Source organism: Canis aureus, chromosome 21, assembly GCF_053574225.1.
Source record: "Canis aureus isolate CA01 chromosome 21, VMU_Caureus_v.1.0, whole genome shotgun sequence".
Taxonomy (NCBI): domain Eukaryota; kingdom Metazoa; phylum Chordata; class Mammalia; order Carnivora; family Canidae; genus Canis; species Canis aureus.
In genome coordinates this window covers 18,550,185-18,574,556 of record NC_135631.1, presented here as the reverse complement: position 1 = coordinate 18,574,556, position 24,372 = coordinate 18,550,185, and the positions used below count along the sequence as shown (strand labels likewise).

Genomic DNA, 24,372 nt, shown 5'->3' with positions numbered 1-24,372 from the left:
AGTGGGTGAAACTTATCAAAAGGTGTGACCTTCCATTTATCAAACAAATCAGGCAGATGTAATGCGCAGCATGACTCTAGAGGTGACTCCAGTTATGATACTGTACTGTATATTTGGAAGTTGTTAGCAGAGTAGATATAACAGAGTAGATCTTAAAAGTTCTCATCACAAAAAATCAAAATGGGTGTTAACTAGATTTATTATGGTGATCATTCCGCAATATTATGAATATCAAATCGTTAAGTACATCTGAAGTTAATATAAATTAATATAATGTTATATGTCAATTATAATCTAAAAAAAAAAAGAAAGCTAAGGGAAGAGGCGTGGTATATCCATGTGATGGAATATTAGTCAGCATACAAGGGAACGGAGTAGTGGTATACGCTACAACACAGATGAACCTTGAAAAAATCATGCCAAGTGAAAAAACCAATCACAAAGAAACCGTATATGGCATGATTCCATTTTAATGAGATATTCAGAAGAGGCAGTTCCATAGAGATGGGGAGGAGAGTGATTGCTAATGGATATGGAGTTTCTTTTGATGAAAATATTCTAAAATTAGATTGTGGTAATGATTGCAAGACTGTGAATATACTAAAAGCCACTGGATTGCATACTTTAAATGGATAGATTTTATGATGTGTGTAGTATATCTTAATAAAGATTAAAAAAAAAAACAAAAAAAATGAGGATGGAAAGGGCATAGGACCAAAGGCAACGCTCTTGGGAAGGCACTGTTTCTGTGGTGGGTATTCCATAGAGATTTGGTATGAAAAAGGAAATGAGCCATGGCAATTAAGGGTTCTAAGAAGATTTAAAAATCAAGTAAAACAGAGCCCCATCTCTGTTCCTGTTACGATATACAAAAGAAACTGCTCTTCTTATACCAACATAAAAGGGCACATCATACACTTATGATTCCTGCATAGCCCTGCATAGTCTCAGACTTTATGTTCTGGGAGAACCATGATTAATAAATACTCCCAACATCCTAGCAATGCCTCTTGCCTGTTGTACGGTGGCCTGTTGTACGGTGACACAGTACAGATATATCCTTCACCAACAGGATGTGTGGGACAGCTCCATGCTCCTGGAACAGAACTGAGCCAAGTGAGGAACTGAGAAGGAGGAGAGGGCAGCCCCTTTCGTCAGAAGTGGAAATGAAGGGACACCTGGGTGGCTCAGGGGTTGAGCATCTGCTTTTGGCTCAGGGCCTGATCCTGCAGTCCAGGGATCGGGTCCCCACATCGGGTTCCCGGCAAGGAGCCTGCTTCTCCCTCTGCCTGTGGCTCTGCCTCTCTCTGTGTCTCTCATGAATATAAATAAAATATTTTTTAAAAGAAGTGGAAATGAAGAGATTCACCATTGGTCCCTGAAATAGCCTTTTCCCCCCTTTACCCTTTATGTAATTAATATGTGGCTTGTGCCAATTAGTTACATATGGATTGCCAGCAATATGTTACATGGCTATGAGGATGACCGAAGTAACCATGGAATATGAGGTGGCAAGCAAACTGGAAGAGATTTTACAATATGTGAAGTGTATTCCTTACCCATGTATGAATCTCTGTTATGAGACATCCAAATGTGAAATCCTGTTAGACTTTCATTAGCCAGTAGAGGGAGATCCACCGCAAGAGTATGTGGTGACTGAGACATTAACACAGAGCAGTCGGCAGATCTGATTAGTTGTAGTGATGGTACTGACTTTAGTGTGTGTCCTTTATAGTTTATATCCGCAAACAGTTGGTCTTCATGGCAGCTTGGCTAATCTATGGGGAAGCAGAATCTCAGCTCCACTTGCTGAGGTGACCTAGCCAGTGAGCTACAGATGAAGGGCAAGGCATGCGTATTTACCAGCGTCACCCAAGGGGAACAGAATGTTAATACCTCTCCCATAGCAGTCCGCATAGGATATTCATTTTCCTCACTAGTTGCCACTTTAGCTGGGATTTACCCCTTCAAATACCTTGGTGTGCGTGCTTGAGAGAGGCTGACTACATCCACCCCTCTGTTGTGCGCAGGAGATAGGAATAATACTTCTCTTCAATACTTCTCTTCATCCCAAGCACTCGCAACCTCTCAATCTCTTTTATTTTTGGGTAAAGGTAAGACAATCCCTCCTTGAACTAAGTAACAAGTTCTTTCCAAGTGACGTCAACCTATTACTTCTTATCTGCACAAAGGACATTAACTATCCTCCCATCCTTCTTCAAAAGATGCAGAAAAGCACTGGGTGTTATTCTATATGTTGGCAAATTGAACACCAATAAAAAATAAATTTATTTTTTAAAAAAGATGCAGAAAGAGGTAGGTGGAGCTAAACAATCCAATACATTCTCTTACCCTGTTCAGGAAGAAGATAGTAGGCAGAGAACCCAGCTACACTCTGCTCAGACTTCTAAGAAGTGGAGATAATATATCTATTGTTCAAAGCTGCTAAATTTGCATTAATTCGTTATGCTGCAGCAGAAAACTAATATCCTCATGGCAAGTTTTAATTTGCTTCCTTGTGAAGCTTCCCCGCCCCCCCAAACTTTGCAGTTAATATCCAATGAAGCTATTATCTTTTTTCAAAAGTTTTTTTTTTTTTTTTGTAGAAAGGTTGTCCTATTCAACTTGGGAAATGGTCACTGAGCATCTACTTAATGCCAGGCACTGGAACACAAAGATGGGTAAAATTCTCAAATTCTAAAAATCCTCAAAGAGAAATAATACAAGTAGATGCATAACTATTATCTGAGTCAAAAAGTGATGGAGGCCACAAAGGAATAAAAAGTACAAACCGTGAGAATTTAGCTTAGGGAGAAATCCTATCCACTTGAGATCACTCCACTTGTGTGGAGAAAGGTTATCCTGGAATGGCTGTGTGGGTTGTGTGGAGAAATCACTCCACTTGTGTGGAGAAGGGTTATCCTGGAATGGCTGTGGGGAATATGGTAGGACATCAACTACAGGCTCAGGAAGAATTTCATGCAGCAGTGAATGTCTTTGTGGTGTTAGAGACCACATCTAAACGGCTGATTTCATCAGAAACCTAAATCTGGGAGTAGTCCCAAAAAGAAAAGAAAGTGGTGAGAGGGTGGCAGTAGGAACCACTCAGGGCCAGAGTGACGGACCCATGAATTTGGGAGGGTCTAAGGAGCAAGAAGTCGCCAAGAATAGATTCACGGAGAGTTGCACAGTAGAAAAACAGGAAGCTTTGGTAAAGGGGAATATTAGAGTTTGAGATTTTAGAATATTAGAGTTTCCCATTATGGTGAGCTCTAGGTTAAGGCTGCGAAATCATGTGACTGGGGTGGCACGGAGTCTTGAGCTGGTGGAGGTATAGAGGTCAAGACAGTGCAAAGCTAGGGAATTTGGAGAGGCATCCACATTGAAACCATTTGGTTCATCTTTCTGGATGATCTTAAACACAGAGGGCTAAATAAATGTGCACTTGAGAAACATGCAAAAGAATGAAATAATCATAGTCAAGTCAGTCTGAGCTTGCATTACTGAGCTTGAAACTTGGTCTTGGGGAGAGTCAATAAATGAATGAGCAATAGGTCATTACTTGCCATTCCTCGCCATGTGCAGCTGATTGCCCAAACCCATTCATTGATCAACTTGAGAAGGGTGATGTCTTATGACATTAATCAGAGATATAATATAGGCAGTGCACAGAGGGAACCCATTGGGTTTTCCCTCCCTGCCTTCCTATCTGCCACATCTGATGGAATTTCAAGACTAATTTTAGATTTTCTAGACTAATTAATAATTCAGTAAAATGAACAGATACTTGATCATCTATAACTGTCTTCCCCCTCTTCTTCTCTTGCCTCCCCAAATCATCAACACCCACGTCGACTAAAGTGTTCCCTATTCGTCTGGCTTTTTATGGCCTCATAGAAAGACCTTTCCCACCATCTGGGATCCAGCTGGATAATCCTTTCCAGTAAACATTCATCAGCCTAATGGCCTGCCTCTGGCCACAGCTGCCTCTTCTCCCTGAAATTGAGCCCCACTGACAAAATGCTTAGAAGTACTAAGATCAAGCAAGTTCATGATGGTTGTGCATTTCTCAAGTCCCATAAGCTCTGGATCCCTTTCAGGTCTATTTTAAGGGACAACTCAGTGTTGCAATACACAGCAACGGCAGTTAATTGGATGCATGATTCTCAAAGTTTCCATGCTTGCCTGTGTTTCTGGTTTCAGCAAGGCTTCTTTAGGAAAGGCCTGGGGTGGGCTTACTCAGCAGGGGATACAGAGAGATGTGGCTTCCTAGAAGAGGGTTTGCCCCTCCCATCACTCCAAACAGGTCTGAAGGATCAGAGTCTCTTTAAAGAACAGACAATAGACACAGAGGAGGGCCACATCTGCCCGACACATGTGTTGGGCATCTCTTTTCTAGGATTTACTACCTTTTTGGTTTATAGATCTATTCTAAGAATGAGAATAGATTCCAAGAGACTATCTCCTCCACTTCCCTGGACCCAGAAAAATAAACTTTTATGCTGTTTTCAGTGAGCTAAAACAACTATTTACAAAGGCAGACAAGACCAGCCTCCTACAACTTTGCCCTCTGTGCACCCCCTCCCATTGTGACCCCTCCCTTTCCGTTTCTGTGTTCCTTGTCTTTCTCATTACTGCTTGCCTCTGTACTCTCATGCAGCTTTCCTTTGTTTCTTGCAAAATATCCCTCTCCATGGCCTTTCCTCCAGTCTCCAAATCTGCTCTGGTTTCCACAATCTTGGGGATTCTTTCACTTGACATTGTTGCCAGCCACTGCACCTACTTTCCATTTCATTCTCTTCTTTAACTACCAAACTACCATTCTCTTTCTTTGGCACCTGGCTTTATTCAAACCCCCTGGTCCCCATTCCCAGTACCCTATTTGGGACAGATGGGCTTCTTTTGAAACTGTGATGGGAAGATCGCAACCTCTTTCCTGCTTGTCACATCCAGACCTTTTGTTCCTATTTTCTCCTCTTTGATTTTCATGCCATGTTCACCAAGTGTCACTGGATGGTGAGGGCTCTGAGGATCAGGATAAGGAATTTGGTTGTCATCAGAATATTAATGAACAACAACAACAAACTAATGAAAATTCTTGAGCAAGGAACTACACAATTAGATCTGTGCTTTAAGGAAGTCCACCTGCAGTTTAAGGAAGAAAGACTGAATTAGAGTCTAAAAGCAGAAAGATCAGGGCACCTCGGTGGCTCGTTGGTTAAGCGTCTGCCTTCAGCTCAGGTCATGATACCAGGGTCCTGGAATTGAGCACCACATCAGGATCTCTACTCAACAGGGAGTCTACTTCTTCCTCTTCCTCTGCCCCTCCTCCCCATTTGTGCTCTCTCTCTCTCTCTCTCTCACTCACTCTCTCTCAAGTAAATAAATAAAATCTTAAAAAAAAAAAAAAAGCACAAAGATCAGTTAAAGGGAAAGTGGCAATCATGAACAATCAGGTTAGAACCTCCTGACACAAAGGGACTGGAGTGGAGATGTCACAAAAGGAGGCCTGCATTGTATTGATGGTATTTTTATTTTGCAAACGTTGAAGAGAGTCCTTTCTGAAGCTGTTTTGGAGAGGAGGGACAGTGGGCGGGAAGGAGAGAGGCAGGAATTTTTTTTTTTTTAATTACCATCTTCCAGCACCTTATCCTTTTACCCTTCAATCTGCAATAAGCCTGTTTTGTTTTTATTTTTATTATTTTTAATCTAGAAAAGATTAATTGCATACAAACTACTGCATTGGCCATGGCTATCCTTACCCCAGTATCAAGGCTTAGAGAGACCCCCAAGAAAGTAGGCATAAAGTCAGGAGCTGAGAATTCAAAGAACAGGTCTAAATCTTTTAGCCTCACAGTAGAGGACTAGGGCTCTCATAGAAGAGGAGTGAGTGGGTTTTGGGGGTGGAGAAGGGAAACTACAGCAGATTTTTCTCATCTGGATGCAAGCTGCAGAGCTGCCAACATAAACAGGGTGTGGCCGCCATCTTTCACAAATCCTGAAGGAAGCCACATGTCCTGAGGTTTTGTACAATGCCCACTTCCTCCTGTTCCTTGCATGTCCCTCCTCAGGACACAGAAATAGAATTCAAGTCTTTTCAAGTTGGGTATTTGATAAAGCATAAACAATACATACACTAGGGAAATCTGGCCCTAGTCAAACAGTTAAAGGTTATTTACTTTTCAATAAAAGTAAATCCCTGCACATAGATCTTTTGAAAAAATGAGGTCTATCAAATGATTCCCCGCCCCCCTCCCGGCCCATTGCCATCCATTTTTCATGTCCTTCTGGGAGGAAATGGGATGCAGAGGATGGAGCATGGACTTTGATTTCTAGAAGACTTAAGCAGAAATTCCAGCATTGCCTCAATCTGTCTTGTGACCTTTGGCAAGCACATCTCCAAAATTCCATTTGCTCATCTGAAAATACATTTAAGAATGCTTTCCTTTCAGAGCTACTGTGAGGATATTATGAAATACAGTATCCAAAAAGCCCAATCCACACAACCAAAAATGATAATATCTGTCTTTTTCCCTCTTTCTCTTTATTTCACAGAATCATAGAATCTTAGAATTTTATGGAACCCATAAGGTCAACTAGTTCAGTCTCTCTCTCTCTCTTTCTCTCTCTCTCTCGCCTATTTTAAAACTTTTCCCTAGTGTTATTGAGATATAATTGATATATGACATTGTATGGGTTTAAGGGGTTTAACATAATGATTGGATATTTGTATATATGGTGAAATAATTATCACAGTGGGTTTAGTTAACATTCATCACCTCACATAGTTGCAATTTTTTTCTTTGATGAGAACTTTTAAGATCTACTCACTTAGGAAATTTCAAACATATGATACAGTATTGTTAACCATAGTCACCATGCTGTGCATTACATTCCTAGGATATATTTAGCATATATTTATACCTTCTGAACACCTTTGCCCATTTCCCCTTACCTGCTACTCCCTGCCTCTGGAAACCCCCAATCCGTTCTCTGTTTCTATTAGTTTGTTTTTAATTCTACATATAACTGACATCACCACTGTCAAGTATACTATTTCCTCCTTACTTTCAGTGATGGAAAATTCATGCCTTTCTAGAACGTCCATCCCAACTTGTACTATCCTATTGTTTTGTTATAATCTCTGTCTCTCTATCTCTCCCTCTCTCTTGATGTTGCTCATATAGTTCCAGTTCCAAGCCTTGGCGTCATCCAAAAGATACTTTTACATTGAAAAGGTTCTATGAAATATGTAGTGCCTTACAAAGGTAACCACTGTTGTTTAAAATAGTTACATCATTTTGAAGCCAAAAGGCACTCCTGGCTTTCACTGCCTCTGGAGATATCTTATTGGAACCAGACCAGTGAATAGGAATATAACGGAAGCAGAGCCAACGGAAAGCAACTGCGCCCAACCAAATCTGCCATCTTCTTTACCCCTGAGCCCAGACAGCCAGTCAGGCTGCCAATAGGTGCTCCCTGGGACATGTCATCCCACAACCTAGAAAGACCCAGTGGTATTTAGGAGAGAACTGGCCTTCCTTTAAAGCCCTCTCAAGTCCTTCCCTTGGTGGCCAATTTAAAGTAGCTACACCCAAATCTTATTTATCTCTTTGTCCAAGACCAGTGCTTCAGGTGCTAGCAGAGATGGTTTCACTGTAGTTTCAAGTGTCTGGTCTTAGCCATCTGACTGAAGCCCAGAGATTAAGGAGTTGTGGGTGAGTCTGTCCTTGGTCCTTCTTTAGAAATGGTAATGAATCCTAGAATCTCAGAATGGGAGAGTTAGAAAGACTTTTGAAGGAAGGGAAGATAGAGCATGCAGGATGCTGGCATCCTCTCTCCCTACTGCTCTGACTTAAGCTGGGGGTGGGGGAACTAGACTTCACCTATTTTATATTCTGGACTTCTGCAGATAATTTTGTTTTTAAAAAGGTTCTGCTCTTTTCAAGTGGAAATAAGGAAGGAAGTGGACTAGAAAACACTTTTTATTGTGTAGATAGGAGATAAGAAGATTAAGACTCAGAATGGCAAATTTTCCCAAGTTCACACAGCAAAAAGGTAGGAGATACAGGATTTGACTTGGCATTGATTTTTTTTAAAAAAGATTTTATTTATTTATTCATGGGAGACACAGACAGAGAGAGAGGCAGAGACAGGCAGAGGGAGAAGCAGGCTTCGTGTGGGGAGCCGGTTGTGGGACTCGATCCTGGGACCCCGGGATCACAACCTGAGCCAAAGGCAGGTGCTCAACCACCAAGCCACCCAGGTGCCCAAATTGGCATTGTTTTTAAAGCTTTCAGTCCAATACTTTTTATGCTGTTCAAGACTCATAAAGATGTGGATCCTTGAATGTGTTTGTATCAAAACAAATCGTCTAGTTTCCTTAGATCCTCTCTAGTTGCAATTGAGACTCCAGCTTTTAGAATAAGGTAAAGCAGCTCCTGGAAAAGGAGATATGGGTCCTAATTTCACCTCTCCTACCAACCAGCTATATAGACATTCACTCTTTCCCTTTGGCTTTATTTTCACCATTTATAATGGAGAAAGGCTAGGCTAATGGTTTCTACTTTTATTATTTTAAGTATATCCCCAAATTTTTCTGCACGTCTCTGCAGCATTTAAAATAAAATAAGTCCACTGATTTTGAGATTAGGGCAAATTTATAGTAATTATGTTATAACCCTTTATTGAGCCAGTCAAATGTTTACTGGGTACCTATAAAGTAAGTGCAAAGCACTATAGCAGATGAGAAGAAAAAAATGGTGAAAGCAGAAAACACATCTCTTTTCCTACAAGCTAGTCTTTCTAGGTTTTCTTTATTATACCCTACAAAGTCATCTGAACTGCACATACCCTATGCACTTAAGTTATATAATTTTGGGGGGAGTTACATTAGAACTTCATTTCTCTTTATCTTAGTATGTAGCTTCGACCTTGTCAAAAGTGAAGCAGACCTTCCCAGGAGAGGATAAGAAAACTTTTTACAGTGATTTTCAAAATTCAGGTTTCGCATAACCAATCTTGTTTAGTCAGTTAGGATGGGGAAAGAATCATACGTCTATTACAGCTACACCTATAGCTGCAATGGTCTTGTAGATTGCTCAAATCCTCTGCCAAAATCTTTTATAGCATTCAAAAAAAAAAAAAAAAACAGGCTCCACAGTCAAGGAATCAGTGATTTATTATTTTTTTTAGATTTTATTTATTTATTTGACAGAGAGAGCGTACATACAAGCAGGGGGAGCAGAGGGAGAGGAAGAAGTAGGCTCCCCACCTAGCAGGGAACCCGATGCGGGGCTTGATCTCAGGATCCCGGGATCATGACGTGAGCTGAAGGCAGATGTTTAACTGACTGAGCTACCCAGTTGCTCCCAAATCAGTTATTTAAATCTTGGCTTGGTCACTTGAGTCCTTGACCTGTCATAACCTCAGTGAGTTTCTGGTCTGTCATAGGCATCTTTTTGAATTGTTGTAAATTAAACTCAGCAAGTATTATTTTATGTCTACGTGCAAGGAACTGTAGAAGGCGCTGAGCTTATAATGTCTTCCCAGACTTTATAGTTAAGGATACAGACAGAGCAAGTCAGCAAACAAAAGGAGGAACAAAGTGTAATGAAGCCAACATATTGCTGTACATATTGGCAATAATATAAGCAAAGGGCTTATGGTCAGTGTAGCTACTCTTATGTACAAGTATGTGCACTTGGCTTTAAGCAGCAAGTGCAGTGGAGAGGAGACTCTGGGTTAGGAATGGAGAGACCCGGATTCAAATCCTGACGGTACTGATCATTTGTTAAGCAATAAAAATTATTTCTTTTTCTCTCCAAAACCTGATGTAACTTATTTCTTTTAATTCTCATACTCTATGAAGTGTTCAGAACTATTTTTGTCTTGGTTTTACAGTTGAGGGAAATGAAAGGAGGAAATTTAAGAGTGATGTGTCAACTTACCTAAGGCTGCACAGCCTGCGAGTGGGGATACGAGGTTGGAAACTGGCTCTGTCTGATATAAGAGCCTTGCTTTAGATGCCCACAGATGAGAAAACAGGTTTAAGAATGCTGCGCCAGTCAAAAAAGCTGTCTAAGTAGTGGTGGTGGCTCTGAGACCATGCAAACTATGATATATATATACATATATTGTAATATATTACAAATAAATATCATATATAATATATTGCATATAAGTATATGTAATATATTCTTATAATATGCATTATATATAGTTATCCTTATAAGGATATTTGTATCTCCAGATAATTCAAGTCAAAATAACCAGGTTATTGGTATAGTAATCATATAAGATGATTGGTAATTCACTTTTATCAAACTCTAAAAATGTATTAGACTATATATGATAGACTCTTGGCTTGAAACAGAAAAAAATCATGGTGAATTTTACTAAAAGATACCTTTGATGATGACTATGAACATGAGAAATAAGGGAGCAGGTACTAATTGGCCATTTATGGTTTCTCTCCCCTGCCGCACTCCAGAATGAATGGCGCTATTGTATCTCAGGGGAGTGTGTGTTTCTAAACCTACTCATCCCAACTCAGATCAGCAATAACTTTCCTCCTGGCTTTTGAAGCAACTCTCTGGTCTCCTCAGTTTCTTTTCACTCCTATGCATCTTCCACACCTGCTTCCACAATGCAACATTGCTCTGTTATATTGTTAAACACATATTTGATGACTAGTTTCCTGTTTACAAAGGAATAATTAAAATTTAAAAAAACACACACAGAACAAAAACTTTTACATTTTCCCTTTTGCCCATAGGAGAAAGATCAAATTCCCTAGCATGGTACTTACCCAACAAATATTTATTGAGCACCCACTATGTGCCAGGTACTGGTGTAGGTGTATGGGATATTTCAATGAACAAAAGAGACAAAAATTCCTACTAATCCTGGTCTTCCTTAAGCTTACATTCTAGTACAGGGAGATAATCAACTATCAACAACCAATCAATTGTATGCAATGGGAGAAGGTGAGAAGTCCTATAAAGAGAGCAGAGTAGGGTAAAGGGGGACGGAAGTTCGGAAGTGGAAAGAAGGCTGAAATTAAATATGAATATGCACATACGTGTATGCAATTATATGCATAGAATATGCAATTATATACATAGTATATGAAATTGAACATACATATATATGAATCAGTCAAACAAATGTTTTTGTCATCTTTGCTTTTGCTTTTATAGATCTCTCACAATTTGCCCACCTCCCCCTGTCTCTCAGAACTAGACTTCTGTTAATCTTCTCTTGACCCTGTTCAACCTGTGCTCCTAGCCATGCTGACATTTTTAAGGTGTCCCAAGTACTGTGCTCTCCTCTGGTTTTTTTTTTTAAGAGTTTATTTATTTATTCATGAGCGAGAGAGGTGGAGACACAGGCAGAGGGAGAAGCAGGCTCTCTGCAGGGAGTCCGATGCAGAACTCAATCCCAGGACGCTGGGACCACAACCTGAGCCAAAGGCAGGTGCTCAACCACTGGGCCACCTAGTGCCCACTTTTACCATCTTTAATACAAAGTTATCTGAACCAACTGCCACCAACCCCCTCACATGCCAAGTTTTCATCCTCGTAATCCTTTACTCACTGTTTGAACCCTCCTCAAACACATGGAAGACTCTAGCTACTGTGCCCAGGATCCAAGACACAGTACATATATTTCCCTCAGGGTGCCTGTCACATTGTGTTGTGGTTTATCTGTTTCCTGTCTGTCTGAGAAAAATAATAATGTTTTATTACTTTTTGCATCATCTACATTTAGCTCTATCAAACATACGGTGCAAAGTTTGTGATCAGTTGATAATATCTGTGCAAAATGAGCACTGGCACACCCCAGTGTTGAACTTTTATTTTTATTTTTTTAAAGATTTATTTTAGAGAGAGATGAGTGTGAGCAGGGGGAGGGGCAGAGGGAGAGAGAGAGAGAAGCAGACTCCCCACTGGGTGTGGGACTCGATCTCATGACCCTGAGATCATGACCTGAGTGGAAATCAAGAGTCAGATGCTTAACCAACTGAGCCACCCAGGTGACTCTTTAAAGGGGATGCAAGTGTTTCACCTCTACATGCTTCATTCCACTGATTTAAAGGAAGAAGAACACCTTGACCCTATAAAAGCTGGTCAGAACGAGCTATGATGATAAGCACAGAATTACGTCTCTGGATATTTTGATTTCTGACATATTAATTTTCTTAAAGAAAAGAAAAAAGTATCTAGCATAAATCTGAGTGGCTCAATGATCTGAACACAATGCTTAGAAGCAAGTGAGAAAAAATGGGGTATTTAGTCCAAGTTCTATTAATAACTTCCTTCAGGAAAGTGGTAGCCTTGGAAGCGAAGGTGATGAACCACACAATGCAAAAATGCCAGTCAATTCTGAGCTGTCAGTTTTGCATGAACAGTGCTTCAGATCTGGGTGACAATGATCTCCATGAAAGACCTAAAAAGTCCTGTAGAGAGGAGTTCCACGTTGGATAGAGGTAGGACATTTGCTTTCTAGTATCTCTTGTGACTCAGGGAGTCTATGACTCCATGGCAGAACAAAGCGGTTTCTTGACCTGGATTTTCACTCCCCAGGAATCTCCCTCTGGGGCTCTGCAGGCAGCAGAGAGAAGACACATGGCCGTGCGAAGGAACATCAGCATGACAGCCAATTTCATCCTTGTGGGATTTTCAGAGCATCCAGAGCTACAAGTTGTCCTCTTTGTGTTGTTTCTGGGGATCTACTCCATGACTCTGGCTTGGAACCTGGGCCTCATTGTCTTGATCAGGATGGAATCATGTCTCCATTCCCCCATGTATTTCTTCCTTGGAAATTTGTCTTTTGTTGATATCTCATATACATCCTCCATTGCCCCCAAGATGCTCTGTGACTTCTTCAAGCAGCAGAAGACCATCTCCTTTGTGGGCTGTGCTGCTCAATTTTTCTTCTTCATTGGGATGGGAGGCACTGAATGCTGTCTTCTGGCAGCCATGGCATATGACCGATATGCGGCTATCTCCAACCCTCTGCTCTACACAGCCCTCATGTCGCCCACCATCTGTGTGAGGATGGTCATTACAGCATACACTGGAGGGTTCCTCACTGGATTGGTCCAAACCAGCTCTGTATTCCAGCTGCATTTCTGTGGGCCACGAGTCATTGATCACTTTTTCTGTGACCTGCCACCTCTGCTGGTCTTATCTTGCTCTAGTACCTTCCTCAGCCAGGTAGTGAACTTTCTTGTTGTGTGTGCAGTTGGTGGGACATCAGCTCTTGTTGTCCTGGTGTCCTATGGCTACATCATTGCTGCTGTCATGAAGATCCATTCAACCCAAGGGCGGATGAAGGCTTTCAACACCTGTGCCTCTCATCTGACCATGGTGATTCTCTTCTATGGCTCTGGTCTCTTCTCATACCTTCATTCTAGTGCTAGCTACTCACAGGACCAAGACAAGGTGGTGTCCATGTTCTATGGAGCTGTGATTCCCATGCTGAATCCTATCATATATAGTTTGCGAAACAAGGACATCAAAGATGCATTGAAAAAACTCAAGGACAGGAAGAAGCAGATATCCTCTCTGTGTCTTATAGTTCCTTGAGTTAAAAAAAATCCTAAGTTTTGCTATATGTAAATAGACATAATAATAAGTGGGTCACGGATTTTGAGTAATGAAGAAACTATTTCAAGCAAGATTCCCCAACCTACATGCCTATTGCACGATTAGGTACAACAAAGATTTTTCTTCTCTTTACCTTCCTTGTCATGGAAAGATACAGTTTTGATTTTGGTCACTTGCAATAGAAAATAAATATGCTTTTTTGAAGATGCTCTTTAGCTTAATGGCATCAGGCACTGGGTCCAGGATGCTGTGTCTTAGAGCCAGTTGGGTCATGACCCAGGACCACAAGAATCCACTACAGACCTCTTTACAACGTAACAATCCTCATACCAATCCATTCACCACTTGGGACTAGTGGAATAGTTTTCTATTCCTCTTCTTTTGGATTCCTACCTAACCAAAAGTTGATACTGACCAGGAAGGCTGACTCTGGCTCAGGAGCCTGAGAGCTCTAACTGGTTGGGTCTAGAAATGGTTTCTCAGAGCCAGGAGACCAATAGGATGCCTTTAGACTATGTTTGAGATGAACCAATGGTCACATATGTGAGGGCCTGAAGTCCACTGAACCAGAAATAGGAGCCCAAACCAGTAGATCCAAAGTTGTGAAGTCACAGAGAGCAAAAAGCAGAAAGAAGATTAAGTAAGAAACTCTAAAGGAGAGTAGAGTGCCATATGTTTCATTCTCATGACTGAAACCATCTAGTGACTGGTTTGGACCACCTGGTTTAAGGAATAGGATCGGGGAAGGAAAACTTCCTCTGGAAACTCTAATTCTATATCTGCTTCCTGGACAGTTCTTACTCTTCACCCTGTATGGATATTTCCTCTCTGTCCTCACCCTATCCCCAGCTCACTTGCACTTTGTGTTCTCGGGTTCTTATCTTGTCTCTTGTCTCTCTGGAATTTGACCTCAGCCTGTCCCATGAATCCGATATCTCTGCTTTCATTTTTATGCACTATCCCACTCCAGGACACGAGATGGGACAACCAAGTCAGTGAGCAGAATTGAGTGTAGATTTTAAATTGTCTTTGATCCAGGGGATCCCTGGGTGGCGCAGCGGTTTGGCACCTGCCTTTGGCCCAGGGCACGATCCTGGAGACCCGGGATCGAATCCCACATCAGGCTCCCGGTGCATGGAGCCTGCTTCTCCCTCTGCCTGTGTCTCTGCCTCTCTCTCTCTCTCTCTGTGACTATCATAAATAAATAAAAAAATTTAAAAAAAAATAAAAAAAATAAATTGTCTTTGATCCTATTTTACAAGATAGTTCTTGAGCAAAGGACAAACATTTCTGAAGTCCTGCTTCTCTAATGGTTGTGTATATAAGTTGTGGTGAGTCATGACAGCCATCCCTAAGTCATATCAACTTTGGCTATAAATAGTCTGCCTTCTTTTAATTCATGCTGTTATTTGATCTCGTCTCTGACCACTTGCATTATCTGTAGTGTTCCTTGATCCTTGATTTCTCCAAACCAAGTTAAGAGTTACAGCAACATGTTCCCGTCACATCCTCTATTCCTGCCAGCACCTGTGATACTTTCTTATTTTTTCTTGTTCAGTTATTAGTCTTTTCTTTGAGTTGTTAACATCTTATGTAAACTGCTCTCTGTTAAAACATTAGACATGACTGGGGCAAACTATACATTTAATATATACATATTTGTTTAATAAATGAATAAAATCCAAATTCACTTGGCAGATGTTTTTGAGATTTTTATGCCAAAGTAAGGGAATTAACACTTATTAGATGCTTACTATATGCTAGGCATTGTGCCCAGCAGTTTAAAAAAATTCTGTTTCAATTCTTTTTTTTTTAAGACTTATTTTAGAGAGAGAGAGAGTAGGGGGAGGGGGGGAGAGAAATCCTCCCACTGAGCATGGAGCCTGACATGGGGTTTATCCCAGGTTCCTGAGACCATGATCTGAACTGAAATCAAGAATCCAGATGTTCAACTGACTGAGCCACCCAGGTGCTCCAAGATTCCATTTCAAGTCTATAGCATAGATTCCTTTCTGGGTTAGAATACTATAGATAAGAAAATGTCCCCTTTGACCATAGTTCTCAGTTTCAATTCCTTCCTGCACTCCCCAGGAGGGAATGACTGTTATGTTAGTGTGCAAATTTACAGTTTTCCTTCATGCTAACATTCATAAGCATACTAATATATAATATTGCCTTATGTAGCTCTGTGTATATTTACATAAATGGTATCACACTGAGTGGTCCTTCCATACTCTGTTTTTTTTTTTTCCATTCAACATTATTTCTTGGAGCTCTTTCCATGCTATCCATATAAATCTACCTCAGTCTTTTAAATTATTTCACAAAATTGTCACACCAAAATTTATGTACCTATTCTGCATTGATGGACATTTAGGTACTTTCCAGTTTTGTTAGTTTATTACAAACAGCGTTGCAATATACGTGCTTGTACATAACTTTTCCTGCTAATACCAAATTTTTCTGGTAGAAACAGAGAAATTGAGAATCCCTGGGTGGTTCAGCAGTTTATCGCCCAGGGCATGATCCTGGGGTCCTGGAATCGAGTCTCACATCGGGCTCCCTGCATGGAGCCTGCTTCTCCCTCTGCCTGTGTCTCTGCCCCCCCCCTCTCTCTTTCTCTCTCTGTCTCTCATGGATAAATAAATAATAAAAATCTTTTTTTAAAAAAAAAGAAACAGAAGTTGAATTGCTATTTATAGGGTTTGTCTATTTTAAAATTTTAATAGACACTGCCAAATTCTCTCTAAAGTGGCTACCGATAGATATTGCTGCCAATAACATTCTAGGGCACCTATCTTCTCATATCCTTGATGAAGGATGATGTTAACAAAACTTAATTTTTTCCTACCTGATAACCTCTTTATATGTATTCTATTAATCCTTAAAATTATTCTGCTAGATAAGATTGTTTATTGTTTTCATTTACATACAATGTAATACCTATATATTCTATATACTTTCCTTTCCAGTTCTTACGACCACATATAAACACAGAATAGGGTTTTAACCATTTTTATCTAAGAAATGAAATATGTAAGTCTCAGAAGGTGGTCAAGTAAACACAAAGGCAAACACTAGCAAGTGAGGGAGATCCTAAGCACATATCTACACAACACTAAGACCATTAATTGAAAATGCACATTCTCCTGTGCATTGCAAACAATGTATGTTTGGCATTGTCCAGAAATGAAGAAAGAAAATATTAAAGCAAATTCTGTCAAAAACTTATACACAACTGATGAATTACTGAACACTACATCTGAAACTAATATTATTCTATATATTGGCTGATTGAATTTAAATAAAAAAGCAAATAAAATGATAAAATAAAACAGTATTATTAAAAAATGGATTTCTCAGTGAGACAGTTTTATAAATGGTTTTATTCCCAAGTGACCTTGAGACAAGGGAGATACAGAAATGTTAAAACAAAAGCAAAATGAAATTAATAATGAATTTGTAATGCTTTTAAAAGGTAACAGTAGTGATGATACTCCATCTCAACTTAGAGCATTTGCATTTGGGTTCAGATGAAGAAGTGTCCAGTTGTGCTGTAGTCTCTGGTGAAGGAGAACAGTCTGGAGGAGCAATATCATTGGGTCAATGGGACCATTAGGGAGGAAGATTGATGTTTTAAAGTCTACCCCTGGATTAAGCCAGGTAAGAGGCATTGTATCAGCATCCACAATGAACTGTTTATACTAGAGGACTCTAGAAGAAATATACTAACACCTGCCTTTATAGCAATAATTTTTCTGTATTCCCCCTATTAACACTTGTGAATTGTATCAGTGAACTTGGAAACATGAACTCTGTCTACACTGGCTACTGAAAAGTTCTGAGCAAAATCTGTGACCCATCTGTAGTAAGAATTTGGGTCACCTGGTGCGCACTCTTATTCATATTCCCGGTTCTCCTTTGCATCCCTGCTTTGTGTCTCTCACTTTTCTTTGTTCTATGACCATATATATTTTATATATCTTTGCAAACTGCTTGCTCAAGTATTTGGGAGCAAAGTAGAATATAAAAATGTCTAAGAGTTTGCTTTATGCACAAGGTTGGTGCATTTAAAATTTTTTTTATTTAAATTCAATTTTGGTAATATATCCTATATTATTAGTTTCAGGGGTAGAATTTAGTGGGTTGTCAGTTGCATATAATGTCCAGGGCTCATTACATCAAGTGCCCTCCTTAATGCCCATCACCCCATTATGCAACCTCCCCTCCAGCGACCCTTTGTTTCCTATAGTTAAGAGTCTTTTATGGTTTTCCTCCCTCTATGTTTTTATCTTATTTTATTTTTCCTTTCCTTCCTCTATTGTCATCGGTTTTGTTTCTTAAATTCCATGTATAAATGAAATCATAGCATATTTGTCTCTCTCTCTGACTGACTTGTTTCACTGAGCATAATACACTCTAGTTCCATCCACGTTGTTACAAGTGGATCATTCTTTTTGATGACTCAGTAATATTCTGTTGTATATAGAGACCATATCTTCTTTATCCATTCATCTGTCGACGGACATCTGGGCTCTTTCCATAGTTTGGCTGTTGTGGACATTGCTGCTATGAACATTGGGGTGCAGGTGTCCTGGTATTTCACATCAGTATCTTTGTGGTAAATACCTAGTAGTGCAATTGCTGGGTCAGAGGGTAGCCTTATTTTTAACTTCTTGAAGAACGTCCATACTGTTTTCCAGAGTGGCTGCACCAGCTTGCATTCCCACCAGCAGTGCAAGAGTGTTCCCCTCTCTGTATGCTCGCCAGCATCTCTTGTTTCCTGAGTTGTTAATTTTAGCCATTCTCACTGATATGAGGTGGTATCTCATTGTGGTTTCGATTTGTATTTCCCTGATGCTGAGGGATGTGGGGCATTCTTACCTGTGCTGTTAGACCAACCAAGTCAAGAATTGGGTTGGTGCATTTGAAAGTGAATTAGTCATGGAGGTCACTGATGTCTCTGACCTCTGCTCCAATCTCACCCATGTTCCTACTCTGTAGTCTTTCTAGACTTCTTCCCCATAATTCCCCCTGTTCTCTCTCAGTCTCTGTCTCTGTCTCTCTCTGAGCTTCTGTGTTTCTCTCTCTCTCTATGTTGGAGGACCATCCTGACCCCCCAGTCAAAGTTGAGGACCTCCCAAATATTCTCTTAGCCCTCCATACTTCCCTTTCATACAGTTCCTCATTGTTTCATGTCTGCCTTCCCATTAAACTGCAATCACCATGGCAGCGTGGTGCCGGACATGCACTGTGTGCACAAAGAGTTTCTGTGAGTACATTAATCATATGACTGTATCTCAGGACGTTTTTAGAGCTGTAGGTGACCTACCATTGACTAAACTGTTCCACTCCCCTCTTTGCACAAATAAAGACTTGAAGCTCACAGTGGGGGTGGGGGTGAACTGATTTGCTAATGGTTCGCAGCTGATTCATGAACGCACCCCCTTTCCAGCCCAGCAGCCCTCCAAGCGCTCCAGGACAGCTGGCGCGGCCTGTGGAACAGCTTCTTCAGGAGGAGGTGAAACTGCTCCAGCGGGGAACATGGTGTGGGCCAAGGATCTTTGCTTCAAGTCTGGCAACTCTGGCTTCCTGTTTTCAGGGAAATCATGCCACTCAGCTTTGTCGTGTGAATTTCATGGCGAGGGATACTTTACTCCTTCTGATCATAATTGTGATGCTTCCCTAGAAGAAATGGAAAAGTACATGTGGAGCGGCTGTTTTCATATCATGTTCTGGAGGTCACAGGGATCTGTACAGGCCTCTCCCATGCCGGGAGGGTGAGGGGAAGCCACTGGGCTTTGGGGCCCTGGCCTCTTGTTCAGCTAATCAAGGCAATTCCCCATCCCCCCCCCCTTTTACATGTTTTAAATATGAGTTTCTGTGTAAACTTGCATTTGAAAATAAAGGTCCCACTGCTAAAATTATGTTATAATCTGTGAATTTAATCTGGTCCTCTAATTTTGTAAACAAGGAAAAGACAGGCCAAGGAAAAGATGCAATTCGCGAGAGAACAACAAGACTAGGACTCAAGTGTATTTCTCCTGACTCCCGGTGCCTTGAGCATGCACTTTTCTCCATACACACACACACACACACACACACACACACACTCAGTACTCTCATTCACAAACACATACACTCATACACAATCTTACAACATAGAAACACACACACACACAGAGTACTCTGACACACAAACACATACACTCATACACAATCACACATAGAAACACACACAGTCACACACACACACACCATGGACCTGAAGGGGAAAGAGGGAAGAGGTGGGTCTTGTTAACATCCCACTACCAATAAAGTTGGTCTCAGGCCTTCCTCCACCCAGGACCTTATCTTATTTCATCTTTCCCTCTCTCCATCCTACTGGTACAGTAACAGATGCTCTCCTTCCCTTCCCTGGCTCAGGAAATGTTCTGTTCTTGTCACTTTGTGAGAATAGCTATTCTCCATCTTTTTCTGGGGGTGCAGCAAGAGGGAAAGACTGGTCACATTGGAAGCCCGAGCTCTCCCAGTGGAAACAGAGTTGTTGCCTGTGGAGAAACAACTTCAGACTTCAGGGAAGGAGTTCTCTTAGCGGGAGGAGGAATGTGATAGCAGGAAAGTGTGCCTCCCAAAGCCCTGATACCACAGTGCATGTGTGGCCAGGCAGTATATCTAGGAGGAGTTCACCATACAAAATAACTACAACAAGGCAGAATGTGGCTGGTTGAGCTGACTCCACCTGTGGAGGACTCACCTCTGCCTTAGACACATAGGCAGAGACACATTTCTCCAAACACAAAGATTCAAGCTCAAAACCAAGGAGGGAAATATTTGGGTACCAGAGAGGAGAGAACTCAAAATCAGAGTGGAGCTGAAGCTCTGTGACTAAGGGGATTTCTGAGTCACAGCGAGGTACTGGGCTATGGGAGGTGATCCGGGCCACTGGGCCCATGTGCAAAATATAAGCGGGCTAGGAGTCAAGAGAGGCTGCTGTCCAACCCACCACCTGCAGATGAGAAAAACCCCACCCATGTGTTTGTAGAAAATGGTTGAGATGCTTTCCATCTTCTAAGAAATATCAGAACCCCAGGCCTGTGTTCATGCAGATGTGAGGTCTTCACACTGATGGCAAACAAAGAAATTAACATAAACACTGGTCCAGTAGGAGTATCAGGCAAGTTCAAAGCCACCTTGGAGGGACAACTACACAAACCAGAGCAAACCGGCCTCCCACAGCAAACCCTGGTGGAAAAGGAGCTCAAGAGTCATAAGTTATAAACCATACAAGGAAACAAGCCAGCAAGAGGAAGTAGCAGCAGGAACAACAAGTGGATAAAGGTACATACCATGACCCATATGGGACAAAATATCTTCAACATTGATTAGGAAAAGACCCCGGCTGTAGCTTTCAGCTGAAGCAAGTTAATTTGATGGTGGACTCATGGATCACACATCATGCAGATGCTGCAAAGGAGCTCAATAAACTTTTATTTTATAGATGAAGAAACAGAGATTCAGAGAGAAGTGACTTACTAAGGCCACCAACAGGTTAGTGGAGATGAGGAACAGAATCCATATCCCCAGACTTCTAGCCCTGTGCTACTTGTACTGCCCCACGATGCCCTAATTTCCCAGGTAGATGTGCAAAACCTAGCTTCAAAAGAGGACTAGGAGGAAAGAGGGAAAGAAAAACCTTCTCAAGACCTGGGAAACCCCAGAGCCAAGACCCTCACTCTCATTAGCCAAGCTCAGATTTGGCTGTGAAACAACCAGAAATTTTAAATAAACCCTTCCTATTTTCTTCTGCATTATGCTGGCCTGTTTCTCTTTCCAACTCTTCCTGTATTTTCCTTTGTCCTTGTCCTGACTGTCAGCATGATGGAACTGTCATCAGAATTGGGGCAGGTCAGTTCTGATAGTTTCCCCTTCCTACTCAACTTCTACCCTACCCTCCATGCAGGCCCTGCTTGCACACTGTGCATGAGAACCAGGGAGAGGAGAGAGGAAGGAAGGGTGCAGAGAGGCTAAGCCTGGTACCTTTAGGCCAGTCTCACTGGCTGCAGGTACTTGGCAGAGATAGAGATGAAGGTGGACTGAACCCATATCCCACATGGGAGTAGACATGGGTTCAGTCCTGCAGGGCCAGAGATTTAAACATATAAAGTTTAGTTCAGACATAAATAAGGCAAAAGCTCTTGGTACATAGGAGCACTCCCTCTGGGCTTTTATAATTCATTTGTTATGTAAGACACTAGGCTCACACAATCCCAAATTCACTGAGGATATAATTATAGATCAGAAAACCAAATTATTTTACAATAAGAAATACAAAGATCACACAGTAGGCCCAGAGCATGTGCTTAGAAATATTTGTGTATGTTGAAATAAAAATCCTATAATAATGTTGTCTTGGCTTGAATATTCATTCCCAACTGCTCAGGACCTGATTTTCCAGGGATGTGTTTTAGAATTATTGTCAGCTTTGTCTGCTTTACTCATTTATTTACACATTCAGTAATAACAAATATTGATTGGGCATCAGCTATGTACCAGGTACTGGTCTAGACCTTGTAATACAATGACGTGAAAGGACACAGTCTTTTCCCATAAGGAGCTCACAATTTACTAGAAGAGAAAGTCAAACAAAAATGGCCATTAAAATATGCAGTGAGAAATGCAAGGTATGCTGTGGAGCCCACAAGAGGGACATTATAATATTAACTAATGCTGTACATTAATTAGTGTTTCATTGGGAGGTACAGTCCCAGGGAGCAAAGGTAAAGGGGCAAAGGAGCTAAGGCAAGGAGGGACATAAAGCAAACTAAGAGGGTATATTACTGAGCTGATCACAGCTTCAGGAAGGACACAGTTTTGTAGTATCTTCAGACAGATCGCAGAAGCCACCAGTCCTCCAAACAGCCCATTGGAAGGAAGAGCAAATTATTTGCCAGATCCTGCCTATCTCTTGTCTCTAATTCTCTAATGTTCACTGATCCATGGAATTAAGTCCTCTGTACTTCAGGGTTGTGTTATCCAGTTCCTCTGACCAACGACCAGAAAAACCATATTCTACATGGCCCAGTGCTACAGTTGAACTCAAAAGTGAGGCAAGAGCCAAAGTCTCGTTGGGTCCAGCAGTATTTATAGTCTCCAGATACAACATAGGATGCCAAAAGACGATTCTTCAGTTTGGGTTTGTCTCCACAACACTCACTAAAAAACACACATGGTCAAAATTTTCTTACATGTTCACACTCTTCATTTCTCCCTGCCCTAATCCTTGGTAAATGCTATTCTACTTTCTGTCTATGAATTTGCTTATTCTAGGAACCTCATATAAGCAGGATCCTACAGTATTTGTCCTTTTTGTCTGTCTAGTCCTAATTTTGACAAGTCTCAGAATGCTGGCATAAAATAATTTCTGGGATGTAGATTCTTACCAGCTTCAAACATAAATTGGATGACCCTCTCAAATGGAATGTCTTGCCCTATTTGTTTCATCACCTCGGGACCCATATGTCTATGTCATTGACTGTTCTAGAATCTCATTAATAGAGTTCCAAGAACAAATAAAGTTCCTTTATTCAGCTATTTTTTCCAACAAATATTTATTGACCACCTACTGTGTCAGATGCTCTTCTGTGGAAGACTGGTATTCATGCAGATAGATTTTGAAAATATTGAAATATATTCTTGTAGGTTAACAGGTGCTTTTCCAAGCCTACAAAGTACCCTATCTGCTCTGATCCCTGCCTTGGAAACCCTGAAATTCTCCATGATCCACCAGTAGAGGAATAGTTGGGCCAACAAGAGGCCTCTAGGATCCTCACACTATGGTCCTCATCCATTCTGATTAGTCATTAAACAAGAAAGACTTAATCATACTCCCACAGAACCCCCAGGATGGTGGGCATGTAAGGCAAACACCTTCTCTTACTTGGATCTGGTATACAGTATCGTGTCAAGATGGCCAAGTCTGATCTTAGCCATCAGAGGATCAAATGGACAATTTGGGTTCAGTTGAATAAAGTGTTTTCTAAGAATCAGGATTTTCTGCAGACAGTAGGTATAAAACCACCTTGTCCTAGAGACATCTAAGCAGAGGTTGGATTATACCAGATTGTAAGACTGTATTGGAGGAGGCTCAAGCTTCGGCTGGGAGAGCAGGTCCATTCCAATTATGGGATTCTATAATTCTGTGATTCTAAATTGGGCATCAGTAAACTAAAGACCACAGCCAAAATCCAGCCCTGCTCCCACTCTGTTTTTATAAATAAAGATTTATTGGAACGTAGCACGTGCGTGTGTTTACATATCATCTACCTTTGACCTACCAGGGCAGAATTGAGTAGGTACCACAGAGATCATTTAGTTGCAAAGCCTAAATTTTTTCTTCACTGGCCGTTTACAGAAAACACTTGTCAACCCCATTCTAAAAGACTCCTAGGATGAATTCTTTGATAAAGCAACCAATTACTTCTACTCTACCTTTGTCATTAATCCAGGTGGTATTGCTACTAGATTGTCTTCCTTAAAGAGATGCCTGTCTTTGTTTTGGATATTAGTAAAAAATATTCAGGTGATCCCTCAGAGTCAATTACAGTTTCCCATGCTGTCAAATGGACAACCAGAGGAAAGTGAAGCTCCTGATGTGCTTTAACACACCTTTTCTCCCATTTCCACTGTGAAAGGACTGAACTTGAACATGACAGCAAAGTCAGCAAAGCTGAAAGCAGAGCTCCTATCTCGGTCATAT

General features: G+C 41.0%; 1 protein-coding gene and 1 long non-coding RNA gene across 3 annotated transcripts; one reads left to right on the top strand and one right to left on the bottom strand.

Moving 5' to 3' along the window:
* The first annotated feature begins 12,629 nt into the window (after positions 1-12,629).
* LOC144293183 (olfactory receptor 5A1-like) lies at positions 12,630-13,592 on the top strand. The gene has a single exon (XM_077864299.1). The coding sequence runs from the start codon at positions 12,630-12,632 to the stop codon at positions 13,590-13,592; it is 963 nt and encodes a 320-aa protein (XP_077720425.1).
* Positions 13,593-16,979: 3,387 nt separating this feature from the next.
* On the bottom strand, positions 16,980-23,132 carry LOC144292693 (uncharacterized). Of its 2 annotated transcripts, none has more exons than XR_013360040.1 (3): positions 23,057-23,132; positions 18,946-19,298; positions 16,980-17,194 (listed from the first exon to the last, which is right to left on the bottom strand). It is a non-coding gene; the product is annotated as an uncharacterized LOC144292693 (long non-coding RNA). The 2 variants fall into 2 exon arrangements; XR_013360041.1 differs by having other exon boundaries at positions 19,058-19,298.
* Between the last annotated feature and the right edge of the window lie 1,240 nt (positions 23,133-24,372).